At 35.7% G+C, this 18,133-nt stretch overlaps 1 protein-coding gene and 1 long non-coding RNA gene across 2 annotated transcripts; both read right to left on the reverse strand.

Moving 5' to 3' along the window:
- Nucleotides 1-10,555: 10,555 nt before the first annotated feature.
- Nucleotides 10,556-11,648, reverse strand: LOC113287431. The gene is made up of 3 exons (XR_003330052.1): nt 11,387-11,648; nt 10,967-11,070; nt 10,556-10,820 (listed from the first exon to the last, which is right to left on the reverse strand). It is a non-coding gene; the product is annotated as an uncharacterized LOC113287431 (long non-coding RNA).
- Nucleotides 11,649-13,517: 1,869 nt separating this feature from the next.
- On the reverse strand, nt 13,518-14,188 carry LOC113287430 (histone H3.2). Its single transcript, XM_026536192.1, has one exon. It carries the CDS (start codon nt 14,096-14,098, stop codon nt 13,688-13,690), a length of 411 nt encoding a protein of 136 aa, XP_026391977.1. The 5' UTR covers nt 14,099-14,188; the 3' UTR covers nt 13,518-13,687.
- Nucleotides 14,189-18,133: the final 3,945 nt, after the last annotated feature.

Consider the following 18,133-nt stretch of genomic DNA (forward strand, 5'->3'; position numbering starts at 1 on the left):
TCAATTGATCCATTACGATAGGTTTCCTCAAAGATATCAAGAGTTAATCTAGTGAGGGTTCATATCCTTAAGCGTGATGAACATTTCCTCAATCTTTTTAGATGAAATGAGATTATCATGTGAAATCAGAGGTTTTAACAATAATAATCCTTGAGCAATCTTTAAGGATTTCTGGCGTGCGTTACAAATGCCAAGAGCAAGTTTTCCAAAGAAATTTCCCATGGGACAATTTATAAGGAACGAGCAAACACAAACTTATTAGGTTTAAAGTGTTTGCCTGCTCTGATACCAATTTAAAAAGCGGGGATACAACAACCACACCCAATATTTTGCTTAGCAATCTGTATGGACAAACTCCAATATACTTTCTAGAGAATCAACTAGACATTCAGACTCAATCTAGATAAAAAGTATATCAAAGAGTTAATATCTCAATCTCTCGATTTGATCTACACTCAAGCAAATATAAATTTGCGAGTCTTTATCAAATACTAGAGAGATAACTTGGATGGTACCAAAGACCAATATCCAAGTGTCAATCAATTTAATTCAACAACCAAAAGGTCGGATATTCTAATTGATTGAACAACGCACAACCTGTGATGTTTCAATTATATAACAAATATAATACGGAAAAGAAATAACACAGACACCAGAATTTTGTTAACGAGGAAACCGCAAATGCAGAAAAACCTCAGGACCTAGTCCAGATTGAACACACACTGTATTAAGCCGCTACAGGTACTAGCCTACTTCAAGCTAACTTCGGTCTGGACTGTAGTTGAACCCTAATCAATCTCACACTGATCCAAGGTACAGTTATGCTCCTACGTCTCTGATCCCAGCAGGATGCTACGCACTTGATTCCCTTAGCTGATCTCACCCACAACTAAGAGTTGCTACGACCCAAAGTCGAAGACTTTAATAAACAAACCTGTATCACACAGAAAATTCTACGGTAATAGATAAATTTGTCTCCCACAGATATACCTACGAGTTTTGTTCCGTATTTTGATAAATCAAGGTGAACAGGAACCAATTGATAACCCAGACTTATATTCCCGAAGAACAACCTAATATTGTAAATCACCTCACAATAATCTTAATCGACGCGGCGAAAGAAGATATTGTGGAATCACAAACGATGAGACGAAGATGTTTGTGACTACTTTTCTATCTTGCCTATCGGAGATATCAATCTCAAGCCAATCTTTGTGATTGTACTCGTACGATAGAAACAGCAAGATCAGATCACACAACTACGATGTGGTAGGGTCACAACCGTTAAGGGACGCATCTCTTTGTCTTTTGCACACATTCTCTCTTATGCGTCTGAAGGTACAGGGACGAACTGGTTTGGGAACCCCGAGAGAGTTGCCAATTGAATCAAAACCACGATCATGGAAAATTTGATCAATCAAACAAGGGTAACCTAACATCTTGATGTGTGAAGTCATCGAAGTCATTTGAAAAATGATAAAACCACAAATATCGAGACTTTGAACACCCGATTCAAGGAAATAGACCAATTCCACAAACTCATGACTCCACCAAGAATTTTTAATTATGGAGGGACAAAGATTGGAGATACCAAATTTTCCAAATGCCATCAATGCAGTACTAAGATCATTAGTAGGAAACTTTCCTTGATTCCAAGCGACCTTCTTGCCACAAAGCCCAAGAGAGATGTCATCACATGATGGACGTTCATCACATGGTCTAGGAAGACGCACGTTTCCCAACGGAATTGTGGTAATCCTCGAAATTAATTCTCTATCAACAAGAAATCTTTCTCTATTTATCATGTATTTAAATTCCATCTTATTGAGATCAACATCATGAATGTTGGCATAGAAAATTCTTGTGAGAGAATCAAATCCTTGACCAAGACCATCAAAGATGTTTCCAAGATTGAATATTTAAAGCAAACAAAATCCTCTTCATGCCCACTAGATAGATCCAATTTCTTTTTTAGGATAAAACCTTTAGATGAAATCTTTTCAAAAGTTCTAGCACAAGAATCATTCACAAACCTAATCCTAAGAGAATTTTGGTCACAAGGAAAATCCATGCTAGAGGTATTTGAGATTTTGGAACTTCTTTTTGAGCCCTTAGAATTCATCATGAGATCTAAAAAATTGGAAGAAACAAGAGGAATTTACTTACGTGGAGTGAATCTTGAACACCCTTTCTTTTAATTTCTCCAAAGAGACTTCAATGGAGGAAGCACACAAAACCCTAGAGGTTCTCGTACGCGGAATGATGGGATGAAGAAGAGGGTGCGCGAACTTCTTCTTTATAAGACCATTAATGGGCTTAGACCCGTTTGTGAACCGCGACCCACAAAAGAAAACTGGGGTTTTCTTAGACGTTTGCACATCCCGTGACAACACAATTGTGAGAGACGATGGATGCAGTAGAAAGATTTATTTGGTACTCTAAAATAGAATAACAAAACTGTACACAACTCAAACCATTTCTTGCCCCATTCCAAGATATATACCAATGGGGTAGTGCCAGGCATGTTACCAAGAGGCATAATGTGCAGAGGAATTCTCATGCAATATTTCTGGTTGATATGTGTGAACAGTCCCCGTGATGTAATCAACGTAATGATGATAATCAGGGCAGTCAGATCTTTCTATCCTTCGTTTGATCTGGCTAGAAGGAAAATTCTTCCGATTCCTAGGCTGTACAATATTATTCCATGGTTTAACATGTACAGAACCTTTTTCGGATTGATTCTTAGACTTGAAAGAATTAAGTTTTTCTAAGAATTTAAAAACGCCTTCGAATGCTCTGAATAGATCTTTATCAATTGATCCATTACGATAGTATTCCTCAAAGAGATCAAGAGTTAATCTAGTGAGGGTTCATATCCTTGAGCGTGATGAACATTTCCTCAATCTTTTTAGATGAAATGAGATTCTCATGTGAAATCGGAGGTTTTAACAATAATAATCCTTGAGCAATCTTTAAGGATTTCTGGCGTGCGTTACAGATGCCAAGAGCAAGTTTTCCAAAGAAATTCCCATGGGACAATTTATAAGGAACGAGCAAACACAAACTTATTAGGTTTAAAGTGTTTGCCTGCTCTGATACCAATTTTAAAAGCGGGGATACAACAACCACACCCAATATTTTTCTTAGCAATCTGTATGGACAAACTCCAATATACTTTCTAGAGAATCAACTAGACATTCAGACTCAATCTAGATAAAAAGTATATCAAAGAGTTAATATCTCAATCTCTCGATTTGATCTACACTCAAGCAAATATAAATCTGCGAGTCTTTATCAAATACTAGAGAGATAACTTGGATGGTACCAAAGACCAATATCCAATTGTCAATCAATTTAAATCAACAACCAAAAGGTCGGATATTCTACTTGATTGAACAACGCACAACCTGTGATATTTCAATTATATAACAAAATATAATGCGGAAAATAAATAACACAGACACCAAAATTTTGTTAACGAGGAAACCGCAAATGCAGAAAAACCCCGGGACCTTGTCCAGATTGAACACACACTGTATTAATCCGCTACAGACACTAGTCTAATTCAAGCTAACTTCGATCTGGACTGTATTTGAACCCCAATCAATCTCACTTGATCCAAGGTACAGTTATGCTCCTACATCTCTGATCCCATCAGGATGCTGAGCACTTGATTCCCTTAGTTGATCTCACCCACAACTAAGAGTTGCTACGACCCAAAGTCGAAGACTTTAATATACAAATCTGTATCACACAGAAATACCCAAGAGTTTTTGTTACGTCTTTTGATAAACCAAGGTGAACAGGAACCAATTGTTAACCCGGACTTATATTCCCGAAGAACAACCTAGTATTATCAATCACCTCACAATAATCTTAATCGACGCGGCGAAAGAAGATATTGTGGAATCACAAACGATGAGACGAAGATGTTTGTGACTACTTTTATATCTTTCCTATCGGAGATATCAATCTCAAGCCAATCCTTACGATTGTACTCGTACGATAGAATATGCAGGATCAGATCACACAACTACGAGAAAGTAGTATCGGTCTGGCTTCACAATCCCAATGAAGTCTTTTAAGTCGTTAACCTAGTTTAGAAGAATAAACCAGAGGTTAAAGGAGAATCGACTCTAGATTACACAACTAGTATCACATGTAAGGTGCGGGGATTAGGTTTCCTAGTTGCTAGAGTTCTCCCTCATATAATCTTTCAAATTAGGGTTTGTAATCAATGTTAGCTTGGTAACAAAGCATTCAATATTCACTGTTAGATGAAAACCTGATTAGATTCAAGCTAATATATTTCAACTGTTAGATCGAAAACTTAGCTTGTTACACACAAATGAAATGCACGTTTCTAGGTTTGTGTAACCGTACCCAAACATGTAGATTTGTTGGTTCAACAATAGTTAACCAAATGGTTATCTATATGAGTAATTTCACATCAACCATATTCTTCTTCACCATAACTAGTTCAAATGACTCAAATGAACTAGTTAGAGAGTTGTTCAATTGCTTAGATCTTATAGAAGTATACAAGACACAATCGAAGCAAAAACGATTTGATTCACTCGAATTGGTTGATGAACTTTATAGCCACGGTTTGCAAATGCATTCCTTAGTTTAAATAAATATAAGTCCAAGAACAATCGTATTTAGATATAACCAACTCAAGTTCGTGGACTGGGTTCGGGGACTGAGTTTACGGCTCTTGTTCCGGTTCTCTTGATCAACAAACTTCGCAAACTTCGGTTCAAGGAATAAGGACTTATACATATATGTGTTGCCACACAATGCTTATATCCAACAATGGTTATATAATCTAAACTCTCATTTCAATCATTGAAACATTCTTAGAGGACGTTATATAGTTGTTATTCACAAACCATTTCTCGTCAAAGAAATTTTCAAAGAGATTGAAACATGACATGACTTTCGTCACTAGGTAAAGATGAACTTGGCTAAAGCGAAAGCTTACCAACACATATTTAGAGAAATAGGTAGGCGAGATAAACTCGGCTCGAAATACCAAATGTGTATAATCAAAGTCTATATAGCAAAACGACTTTCATCTCAAGATAGGAGATAAATAGACTTTCGAGTGATAGATAAGTTCAAGTCTCCACATACCTTTTAGTCGATGAAGTTCCACTAGTTCCTTGAGTAGTTCTTCGTCTTGTATGATGATTGCTATGGAGTTCTTGAGCTCAACTACACTTTTTATCCTAGTCCGGTACTTAGCTATAGTAGACTAGAAATCAAGACTTATAGTTTTGATCACTAACATTGACAAACATGCTTGAGATAGAAACGTATGCGAGTTCAACCGAGCAATACTCTAAAAATCTCCCTCTTTATCAATTTTAGTGACAAAACTATCAATATATATGGAATATAAAAAAGATATAAAAATATTTTGTATCTCCTATTCTACATGTCTAATGTTCAACATTACTCGAAATCTTCGTCACCTCCAAGTACTCCAATGATCCCAAAGGTTGTAAGTTCAGTATCATCGTTGTTGAAAATCCATAGCTATAACAATGAGAAAACATAATTCTCGATCATTGTTATACATTGTCATAGTATAGCTATATAGACTTTACATTATACACATTTAATACTTCGAGCTGAGTTTAATTTGCTTTTATCTTTCTCGAAATATGTGTTGGAAAGCTTTTTGCTTTAACTATGTTCATCGTTATTCTTGACGAAAGTCAAAAGATGATCATGTGAAAATCACCTGATAACATCTTACATGATTTGTGTGAGACAAGTCATTTGATGTAGACTCAGAACATTTCGTATTGATCATTCGATCACTAGAAAATTCCTTATAAGCTAATAGTTTGTGTGAGACAGCTATTGTCGTCTTCTAAGAAAGTTTCAATGATTGAAATAGGAGTTCAGAAAAATTAATCTTTGTCTGGATATATCACAGTATGCATGCCCGTATGAAAACTGTTGTAAGAATAATTCAGGTCGGGGAACCAAGTATGCATACCCATATGCGAAAGGTTTTAACTGTCAAATTCCGGGAACTAAGTTTGCGTACCCATTTGCAAACTGTTTCTCCTGAGTTCGGTCCGGAACGACAGTATGCATACCCTTTTGCGAAATGTCGGAAAAGATCAAAGTCCGGAACTTAAGTTTGCGTACCCGTTTGCAAACTTATGTGGTTACGTTATAAAATCGGTTAAGTATGTTTTCATACACATGAACAAATACATTTATATATTAAGGAATGCAATCTTTGCAAACCGTGGCTAAATGTTTATGAACTGATTCTTTTGAATCAATCTGATTTTGCTTCAATTGTGCCTTGCCTACTTCTACGAGAATATAAACAATTGAAAAACTCTATGAGTAACACAATTAGATTCATTTGATTATCACTTGATCTAGATATGTTAAGATGAATGTGGTTTATAAGTGCATAATTCATATGATTTTAGTGTTCATTCCATACTTGCTTTAGCTATTATTCTTGCATATTTTCGTATTATTACTCTTGTTTTCTCTTATTTGCTTCAATTAGGTGAATCATCCAAAAAGGAGCTACAAAGTGATGAAAAGATCTATGAATATAATTACTCTTGGAAAGCCTAAGGTCACGTTTGGGAGTCTTTATGTCGTATTTTCGGGTCGGGTTCTTGAACCGAACTAAATACTTGGAGACCAAGTAATATAAACCTATAAAAAGGTATTAGGTTATGTAAAAGAATGATCGATATCATATCACAAGTTCTACATCAAAACCTAGGGTTTACCCCTTTAGGGGAAAACCACCATTATTCATCTTCTTTGTAATATGAGTAGCTAAATCCTTTGTTGGATGAATTCAATGTTCTAAGCATGAAGATTTATTATTAATACAAATATATTGAGAGTTTTTATCATCATCGTTTGTCTTTACTATATCTAGGGTTTATGAGTGATTCTTAGATTGATTTGGGATGCATATTAGATTAGTCTATTGATTGTTCTATTGCTAGTAGAAGTTATGAGATAAGTAATCGTCGATCAACTCTCTATACAAGTAGAAATTGTGAGACCTTACAGAGGGATTCTATGGAGGAATCGTGTGTGAAGACAACACCAGCAAGTAAACTTGATCTAAGAGTTTAACTACTGGGATCAACCTAAATTCACAAAGCTTGGAGCGTTCGATTGGATTACACCTTGAGTGATCTACTAGTTGGTGGTTGTTGGATAGAATCTGGTTGGTGATGAATGGTTCTTACGAAAAATAGATAAGTATTCTAATCCAGTTAACGCTTGGTAACGGCGAAAGATTCCTTAATCATCTCTTTTCTTTATTATTTCCTTTATATTTATCTTACAACCAAACCCCCCATTATTATTTACTTTATTTTGCTGATCAAATAACTTATCAATTACACAGCTCTTTGTGGGAACGATCTCTTACTACCGCTATATTACCAGTTAATTAGTGGGAAATGTATTTATTAATTTTTTGTGCCTACGACAGCCCAACAATGGTTAACACAAAAGTGTTCATGTGGCTAACTTCGTTTAACTGTTATATTGAGCCAACTCAATATACATGTTTAGGTACGGTTACCCATATCTAAATGAAAGTATATTTTATTTGTGTGTAACAGGCTAAGACCATCTAACAGTGGAAACATATTAGCTTGAATTTTAAATCAGGTTTCACCCAACGGTGGATATTGATTGCTTTGTCTCAAAGTTATCAAACCATGATATGAAGACTATATAAGGGAGAACTCTAGTAACTGGGAAACCTAATCCCCACACCTCCTATATGATAATAGTTGCGACTAGAGTTGATTCTCCTTTAACCTAGGTTTTTCCTGAAACCACTATAGGTTAACGACTTGAAGACTTCATTGGGATTCTGAAGCCATACCCAACTATTTTCTATGTAGTTGCGTGTTCTGATCTTACTTGTTTTGTCGTATTGAGTATTATCTTCTCTAAGATTTTCTCAAGATTTATCTCTGATAGGTAATATATAAAAAATAATCACAAAGCTCTTCGTCTCATTCTTTGTGATTCTACAATAACTTTTTTCTACTACCATATAGTTAAGTTAGTGTGAGGTGATTGATATTTCTAGGCTGTTCTTCGGGAATATAAGACCGGGTTATCAATTGGTTTATGTACACCTTGATTTATCAAAAGATGGAACAAAAACTTCGTAGGTATTTATGTGGGAGACAGATTTATCTATCAGTATATACTTTTCTGTGGGAGACATATTTGCTTATCAAGTCTTCGACTTTAGTTCGTAGCAACTCTTAGTTGTGGGTGAGATCAGCTAAGAGAATCAAGTGCGTAGAGTCCTGCTGAGATTCAGAGACGTAAGGAACGCGATTGTACCTTTATTAATGTGAGATTGGTTAGGGCTCAACTACATTCCAATCCAAAGTTAACTTGTAGCAGGCTAGAGTCTGTAGCAGCTTAATACAGTGTGGTGTCCAAATCTGGACTAGGTCCCGAGGTTTTTCTGCATTTGCGGTTTCCTCGTTAAAAAAACTTCTAATGTTTGTGATTATTTCTTTTACGCATTATATTTGTTTATATAATTGAAATATCACAGGTTGTGCGTAGTTCAATCAATTGTTAAATCCAACCTTTGGTTGTTGATTGAAATTGATTGACACTTGAACAATGGTCTTTGGTACTGTTCAAGTTGTTTTTCATAATAATCAGGCTCGAGGATTCTTTATGTTTGATTTGTTGATTACATTGAGAAACAGAGATATAACTCTTGGATATATTTTCCTTGATTGAGTCTGATTGTCTAGTTGATTCTCTTGGAATTATATTGGAGTTAGTCCATACAGATTGCCTTACGAAATATTGGGTGTGGTTGTTGTACCCCCGCTTTTTCATACGTGTTCAGTGATACTCAAGACTTAAATCACATTTCACAAACACAAAGTGATCTAGTGATCAAAGTTGTCTTAGAAGTGTTTATGATATTTGTAGCAATGCCAAACGTATTTGTGATGATAGTTTATGAGTATTTGCTTAATTCGTAATAGGTTGGTATGTGTAGGGGTACACGTACCTAAGGACCAGTCCGTGAAATCTGGTTGTTGGGGTACGCGTACTGGGTATGTATACTCTAGTCGTTCATGAACTTAGACCCTTGGTGTACTCGTAATGGATATGCGTACCTCCCTCCTTTATACGAATTCGGAAAGTTAGGGTACGCGTACTGAGTATGCGTACCTACCTTGTTCTAGAACTCAGTTGTCTAAGATACGTGTACTTGGTATGTGTACCTGTTAGAGCATTGCTTGGTCGAACTCACAAGTGCTGCTATCTCAAGCTTGTTGTCAAATTTAGTTGTCGAAACTATATCTTGATTTTCATTCTACAATAAGTTAAGTCTCGGTATGGGATAGAGGTAGTTGAGAAACGAACCAATCATCATGTGCGTTCTACCATTTGAAGGCGAAGATCAATCGAAGCTTTTGGAGAACTTCATCAACAAAAGGTAAGTGAAGACTGAACCACCTATTTTTCAAGTTATATTCACTTTTCTATCCTTGAGATGTTTGTCACGTAACTAATTAGACTAGCTTGCATATACAAGAATTTTGAGTCGAGAACTAATTATTTAGTTTACGAATTTCTCGAAATATAATGACTAAGCTTAATGAACATTTGTTTATACTTGATCAATTTCGGTGGAGAACATTTTATTGTTAGATATCAAAATCTTGATTCAAGTTTATCATTCGGAAACAGCCTGGAACAATGATATGTGTCATTGATGTTATTCAGGAATTTTCGAATTGATTTGGAGAAATATAAAACTACTATATTCGGAATACAAAACAGTGTTATCAGTCTTACAAACTGAGAAAACTATTATATGTCTGAAGTGGTATTACATGTACTCATACACGCAGCGGAATATCTACATATCAACTTCCGGATTTGTGTGACACGCATATTCGTATACACATCGTGGGAAAATTTATTTGTTTCGTGATCCGGATAGGTATGCCTTTTTCGTACGTAAATCATTTGTAAGATAGAGATGGCCCTATTTCAAGGGGTCCCATAAGTTCACCATAGTGCATAAGATGATTGTGGGGTTCATAAATTCACTATAGTGAATAAGTTGGTTATTGCCCGCTAGGCTAGCCAGATGTTCTTTTGGATCCCGGTATTGGCCAAGATTTGCTGATGGAAAGCCACGTTTGGAGGCCAGTGTTTACATTCTGCTCATAAGATTCAGCACTTACATTCTATATGCATAACCCCAAGCTCGATGTGAACATCTAGTGACTTCTGGGATGCAGTATTCGTACTCCGAAAAATGGAATTCTGAACATGTGAACTAGAAAGCTCATTAGCTCTCTTATATAAAGTCATTGCGGCTTCCACATTTTTTCAGTGTACAAATCACAGCTCACAAACACGTGTAGAAATAAATCAAACAGCTGTAACTTTTTAAGGTAATGTATGTATGCAAGTCTGTCACCAGTGAGATCGAACCAAACAAATTGTTTGCACAAGATCAATAAATACAAGAGCCGAGCACACGGAAACAAGCACGGGTATAAAGGAGAGCTCCGACAATATCATGTTACATGTAATGCATTTACCTCGCTAAATGATTCAAACCCTGAAACAGGAGTCATACTGTCATATGCAGTATTAACCTGGCTCACTGAAGAGAGCTTTTCCCATTCCTTATGATTCTCTATTATAACCAGTTTATCACTAGTCCTCCCTGTTTGCAGGACGGAATTGCTTCTTTGCTTTCTCTAGTAACATTACCCAAGAGCCATTGCTTATGTGTCCTGTTGTTGTTTGAAAAGACAACTATAAGACTAAAAATATCAATAACCAAAATGTGAGAGAGTTGAATTACTCGAACAAATAATAGAGTTGAAACACGAAACAACAAAACAAGGTATATGTATAATTAAGACTAAGCATTTTATACTCTGGATTTCTAAAAGCTTTAATGTTCATCTTCTTTATCTATCTCCTTATTCTCCAGTAGCTCTTAAATGAGAGATGGAGTAACTTCCCCATTCAGTTTATCATCTGCAATAAAAAACGAAATAAAGCTTAGTGGTTATACAAATATTTTCTCCCATTCGAACGGATTGTAATTGAAGAGATACATATGCAGTCAGTTACAGATATCAGATACTGCAGTTCTGACTTAGTCCATAGAACTTTGTCGGTTTAGCCTTACAAAAGCTTTACAACTCAGAAAAGACAACAATCAAGTAATTCAAAGACAAGATAAGATGAAGGTCAGCAATATGTAAAAGATATTACCATGTACTTTAATGGTCGCAGCCATCCTGAAAACAGATAAGGAATAGCAACTACTCTGTATATGTTCAGAAGATACCTGGCCAGATGCAAGAGCAACATGAGCATTTCAGATTGCATTCCTGCATAATGAATGACACATATGTCAGTTGGACGACAAAATTAATCACATGAACAATCGATCTCAGCATGTACAACAACCTTATATTCAGTTATTTTCTATGATTTTATTTGCTAACATACAGTGATAAAACTTAATGAAGATGGAAGCAAGATAGAAGACCAAACAAAATATAAATTGGGAAATCATGATGCAAATACTGCCATAATTTATACAGCACTCTGCCACGTACACGCAGATCATTACTCATTCAAAACTAAGCAGCAGAAGCTCCATAATCTTGGGAAACAACTTCAAGCTAATGAAACCAATAAAACTAGCAGAAGACAATCCAGAAGATACAAACTTCCATATTTCACATATAGGTGGCCTGATATTTTACATTTCAGAGAGATAACCAAATGCTCTACAGTGCATAGTAGGAAAAGTAAGTTTAAATTCTCAGTGACGTATACGAATTCCCCATCTTTAATCACCAAGCTGGGTAGTATCATCGGTCAAAACTTAGAGCTACCCATGCCACAGCAGAACGAATCATTCAATTATCAAAACCAATAGAACATTAAGGGAACAAAGACAAGACAAGGCAAACAAATCCAAGGAGAGGGTTAAACGTTAACAATATCTGCAAACCATTTATCTCCGAAGAAACTACGGCATTTTTCAGATAAGCTTATTCTGGGGTTAGTCATAATAGATGAGTCCTGAGGACTGCAATTATCCTTTTTACTTTTAAGTAATATTGCCTGCCTTTCTACAGGATGTAGCTTTCTCAAATAAGCTATGTTGTATCTCTCGTCTTTCTTTGTTCTTCCGACACTTACTCCAGTTGCTTCTTGAAAACTACATAAGTCAGTATAGAATTATTGAAATCACCGCCTTGAGAACATGCTGCGAATTCCAGTTCTAGCACAGAAACTGCAGTTACTTCACAAATCGAAAACAGAAACAGTGTGCATTCCTAACACCATTCTTTGACACACACAGACACATATGCCAAGCAACAATGCTTATCTGAGTTTTGTAGTGACTATGCTTGGAGAGACCTGCCGAAAAACCTACCGTAGGTCCGTAGCAAGAAAGATTAAATATATCAGGTAATTGTGCTAGGAATTAAAGCTGAATGCATAGCTTCCCTTTGATTACAATTCTCATATGAACCAGAATGCATAGACATATGTATATAAAAATTAGCAAGAGAATTCTAACTCATTGAGCTTAGCATAATTCCAAGTATCTAAGAAAATCAAATTAACGGATCAAAGTGATTCAATGTGTATTGGAAAACTTATTACTTGCCAAGAGAAGAACCCATGAAGGCTGTAGTGTACTAGCAGAAGAGTTGGACTAGATGATGAAATCTCATTCTTCTCAACCTCTAGCTGGTGGAACCCTCCTTGCTGTCAATCCTGATATTCCTGAAGGGGATCTCCGATCAACTGCAAATGTGGTTGACTGCAATACGACAAGAATACTGGCTAGGAAATTCATTTATCTAACAAACGAATACTATAATTTTGAACTGTCTATGAACATAAATATATATGCCTCACAATTCTTTGCTTACAGTATGTGCTGCTTGTCTCAATCTCATTCTGAATGAAAGCAATAAATTTCAAATTCAATCTGTTGAAGCCACTAACCAAAATAGCAGATAAAAAGATAATCAATTAGAATGAATAGGTTAGCCACAGAGATTTTTAAGGAAAATGATACTAGCATTTCAGAAACCGTAAATTCAATTAAGAAGTCTTTTAGAAGGAGATTACACTGTCTTGACCTTATATCAACCGAGATACCAAAACCAGAGAGAAGATCGACATAATCTTTCGCGGGTTTTTAAGTTAGAGAAGAGATGATTGATTTAAGTGGCGTAATATGCTTTAGGTCAGACTATCGTGCAATTGGAAAACTAGGGATTTAATTCTACGAGAAGACACGCTTGGTAAAGTTAAGTGGAGAACTAACAGATCTATTACGAGTGTGTGAAAGGATTCAATTCAACATTCAAACCCTAATATCAACGAGTGTGTGAAAGTAAAACCACCAAAATATCTATTACGAAAGATTAGACTTTCAATAGCGAAACTTTCAGGACAGAAAATAACATAAACTAATTTTTTTCATTTCATCAGATCTGAAACTACACAGTGAACATAAATAAAGAGATTTTTAAAACAACAATCCCGTACTGCCATAGAAACCCCCAAAACATTTACATAAACCCAGTAAGAGGTTGAAAGACCTTCTTAATCTCCTTTAAGCACGCTCACCTCTGATTCTACGAGCAAGCTGGATATCCTTAGGCATGATGGTAACCCTCTTAGCATGAATTGCACAAAGATTAGTGTCTTCAAATAGTCCAACAAGGTAAGCTTCAGCTGCTTCTTGAAGGGCTGCAACTGCAGAACTCTGGAATCTCAGATCAGTCTTGAAATCCTGAGCAATTTCACGAACCAGACGCTGAAATGGAAGTTTACGGATCAAAAGCTCGGTACTCTTCTGGTACTTCCTGATTTCTCTTAGAGCAACAGTTCCTGGCCTGAATCTGTGGGGTTTCTTGACTCCTCCGGTTGCTGGTGCAGATTTCCTAGCAGCTTTGGTTGCTAATTGCTTCCTTGGTGCCTTTCCTCCAGTTGATTTCCTAGCGGTTTGCTTGGTTCGAGCCATTGGTATAAGAAATTAGAGATCTAGTTTGTTATTGTATTTCAGAGAGGGAAATTGAGAAGAGATAGAAATTGATTTGTGAATTGTGAGCGAAAATGGGGACTCGGGGTTGGTATTTATAGTGAGAAGTGAGAACAATGATAAGTATTAGGTGGGATTAGTAATCAATCTTGATCGTTTACTGTAATGTTTATCGACGAGTATTATTACTTTAAAATGTTTTACTCGGATCACGAATATTATTATCGACGGCTGTGAATGATATAAGTCTCATACGGATCGCTAAAAGTTTATCAAGGGTTGTAATTCATTTAAGATGTATAGCACGGATCGTAATCCTAGCGCGCTAACTTTTGGTTTTTCTCCGTATTTGTGGATAAATCTGAACCGCATATTGTATGTTTTATCTACGGTAGTTTTTTATTATAAATTTCATACGGATCGTGCTTTAGCGCACATTCTATCTATCCCAGAATGAAATACTTTCGTCGCTCTCCCTAGCTCCATGAGACTGGGTTTATGGAATGCCAACAGACCATGTCCGACTTATCCAAAACTCGGAAGTACTATCTTTCTCAAAAAGAAAGAAAAAAATGTTCCTACTAAAATCTATTAGGCCAAATACTATTGGGGAGGTGTTTTGACTTAGCTACAGCTCACAATTATAATGAATGCCAACCACAGTGTCCCTTTATTTAGAGACGTCCCTTTATTTAGAGGCATAATTGGGAATATTCTCATAAATTGGTGATATTCACGGTTATATGAGACTAGATTTTGGCTAAGGGGTATTTTTAATTTGGTATCCCCTCAAATATATGAAGCAATATCATTGGATACTGATGATAGTATATTAGGTTCCCACCTCTTAGTGACAATATTGTTTTTCATAATCAAGATGATCAATTTATGATCATTAAATAAGAGGTTCCAAGATTTGGATACGCACCTGAATTTTGAGAGTGATATCGATGGTAACCTCGAAAGGATTTCGATGATGATTTCTTCTAAAAAAGTTGACAGTATCTTGTTCTTGTTCATCTTTTACAGTAGTTATTCTTATTTTTATGTTTTTATTGCTTCTTGTTTTAGGTTTCTCCTGCTCGATTCAACCTGATCATCGTTAGGGTTTAAAATTGCTTGCCGACTCCTCAACATGGGATTCTAATTGAAGAAATTAGAGCTTGATAAAGTAATTAAAGTATGGATTTAAAATTATGCTTCCTTATGTTGAACAACTTCACTGACCATATTTGTCGGCACTGGTATTAGTTTGAATGCAATGGCGACTTTTATAGACGGTATTGTGTTGTTGACGAAACCAATACCGATTGTGTTAGTCGGCATTGTTTGTAGGTTAAATTCAATACGACTGAAATTAAGTTACATGGGTATTTTTGCATATTATGAGTCGATATACTCGATATACATGATTCCAATACTGACTTTGTTAGTTATCAATGTCGATTACATTTGAACCAATGTCGACTGTTGTTTGTACAATTGTGTGAACATTGAACTCTCTTCCTTGAAATTGGCCATGGTTAGCTCGGATAATACTTTCCAATGCCCACTGTCAACATATTAGTTGCGGGATACTTAAGGGTAACTTAGCCATTACAACGAAAAAAATCGGATAAGGGGTTCTTAAATAACTTCATAAATTATTATCTTTTATTATTATTATTATTTTTAGCATCCCCCAATTGTGAGAGTATTCCACAATTGTTTGGTTTAGCTATAGAGAGGAACACATTTATTTCACGTTATGGATAAGTGATGTCATACGAAACTCAATTTTCATACTTTAGAAACTTAGTTTTCGTAGCAAAATGGTACTAATATTCGTTTGACCTTCTTTTTTGAAAAACCCTTTTACACTCGATCGTAATCTTCATTATTCCTAACGGCTCTATCTTCTACACCATTGGAAACAATAGATATATTTTCAGAATAATTGGCAAGAATATCTATCAACATAAACTAGTATTTTTTTTCAAAACAACTTGATTTTTCCACTCAAATCTCCTTGAATCATCTTTAAATTAAAAGTTTATTCCATCTCTTATAGACAAAATATCGCAACCTAAATTGAGAAAGAAATACTTTATTCTGAAAGATAAGCATTTTTTTATTGTTGCCTCGTATGACACCGTAATATGCTAATACTACTAATACAAAATTCTGTCATACTCTCTACATCTATGGTATATTAGCATCTTTGCTTGTCTTAGCAAACACTTTATACTTTATTCGACATAATAACGAGTCTCTATAAAGCATGTCAGACTCATTATCGAGAAAAATGATAGATTCATCAATATGCACGTCTGACCAAATAAATACATGTCTATAGTATAGACTTAACCATACTCGAGACATCAATAATGTCACATGAGGGAATATTCACTAGGGTTTGGGTATGGGAGAATACATCACATGAAAAGTTGCAATGCACTCATGATGAGAAAGTAAGTAAGTCATGTGGGCAGTTGAATAAATAAATGGAGTATGGGGTTTTACAACCACTAAGTCTCTCCCCAACGGAGTCGAAATTGGCAGTGACCACTAAGTATCTCCACGAAGCATTTAATATTCACCGTTATATGAAAACCTGATTAGACTCAAGCTAATATCTTTCAACTGTTAGATCGAACTTAGCTTGCTACACACAAATAAAAAGTGACTTCATTTAGATAAGAGTAATCGTACCTAAACGTGTACACCTTTGTTTGCTCAATAATAGTTAACCGGAGTTAACCATATGAACACTTTCATATCAACCATATTCATCTTAACCATAACTAGTTCAAATGGCTCAAATAAAACTAGTTCTAGAGTTGTTCAATTGTTTATATTCTCATAGAAGTATACAAGACATAATTGAAGCAAAATCAATTTTGATTAACTTAAATTAAGTCATGAACATTATAGCCACGTTTTGCAAAAGATTGCATTCCTTAATACATAAATGTACTAGTTCATAAAAAAACCAATTTTAGAACATAACCCACTAAAGAATGCAAACGGGTATGCATACCTTAGTGGTCGGACTAAGTTTGGATTCGCTAGTACGCGAACTGGTACGCATACCACAAACTCAGTAAAGTCCCGGAACTTGAACCGCACGCCAGTACGTGTACCGGTATGCGTACTGAGATCTCGGACCTTAACTAAACCAAACAGTACGCATACGGGTATGCATGACATGGTTCCCGGTATTGGATTACACATATGAAATTACACATACTGTGCTTATATCCAATTGTTCTAAACTTTCATTTCAAACATTGAAACATTCTCGAAAGACGACAATAACTGTCTCACACAAACTATTAGCTTCAAAGCATTTTCCAAGTGGTCGAATGGTCAATACGAAACATTATGAGTCTACATCAAATGATTGTCTCACACAAATCATGTAAGATATTACCATGCGATTTTCACATGATCATCTTTTGACTTTCGTCAATAATATAAGATGAACTTGGTTAAGCGAAAGCTTACCAACACATATTTCGAGAAATATGTAAGCGAGTGAAACTCGGCTCGAAATATCAAATGTGTATAATTGAAGTCTATATAGGAGATAGAGTAGATATACTTTTGAGTGATAGATGAGTTCAAGTCTCCACATACCTTTTTTTGATGAAGTTCCACAAGCTCCCCTTAGTAGTTCTTCTTCTTAAATCGATGAACGTCGTGAAGTCTAATGTTCAACTACACTTTCTATCATAATCCGAGACTTAGCTATAAGTAGACTAGAAATCAAGACTTAGAGTTTTGGCAACTAAACTTGACAACAATCTTGAGATAGCAACGCTTGCGAGTTCGACCGAGCAGTGCTCTAACAAGCTTGAATCTTAAATCAGGTTTCATCTAGCCGTGAATATTGATTGTTTTGTTCCAAAGTTATCAAACCCTGATTTGAAGACTATATAAGGGAGAACTCTAGAAACTAGGAAACCTAATCCCCACACCTCCTATGTGATACTAGTTGCGACTAGAGTCGATTTTCCTTTAACCTAGGTTTTTCCT

Source organism: Papaver somniferum, chromosome 6, assembly GCF_003573695.1.
Source record: "Papaver somniferum cultivar HN1 chromosome 6, ASM357369v1, whole genome shotgun sequence".
Lineage (NCBI taxonomy): Eukaryota > Viridiplantae > Streptophyta > Magnoliopsida > Ranunculales > Papaveraceae > Papaver > Papaver somniferum.

What these genes read in the sequence shown, in the direction of transcription:
- LOC113287430 (XM_026536192.1), bottom strand. Translation starts at nt 14,098, where the DNA reads ATGGCTCGAACCAAGCAAACCGCTAGGAAATCAACTGGAGGAAAGGCA.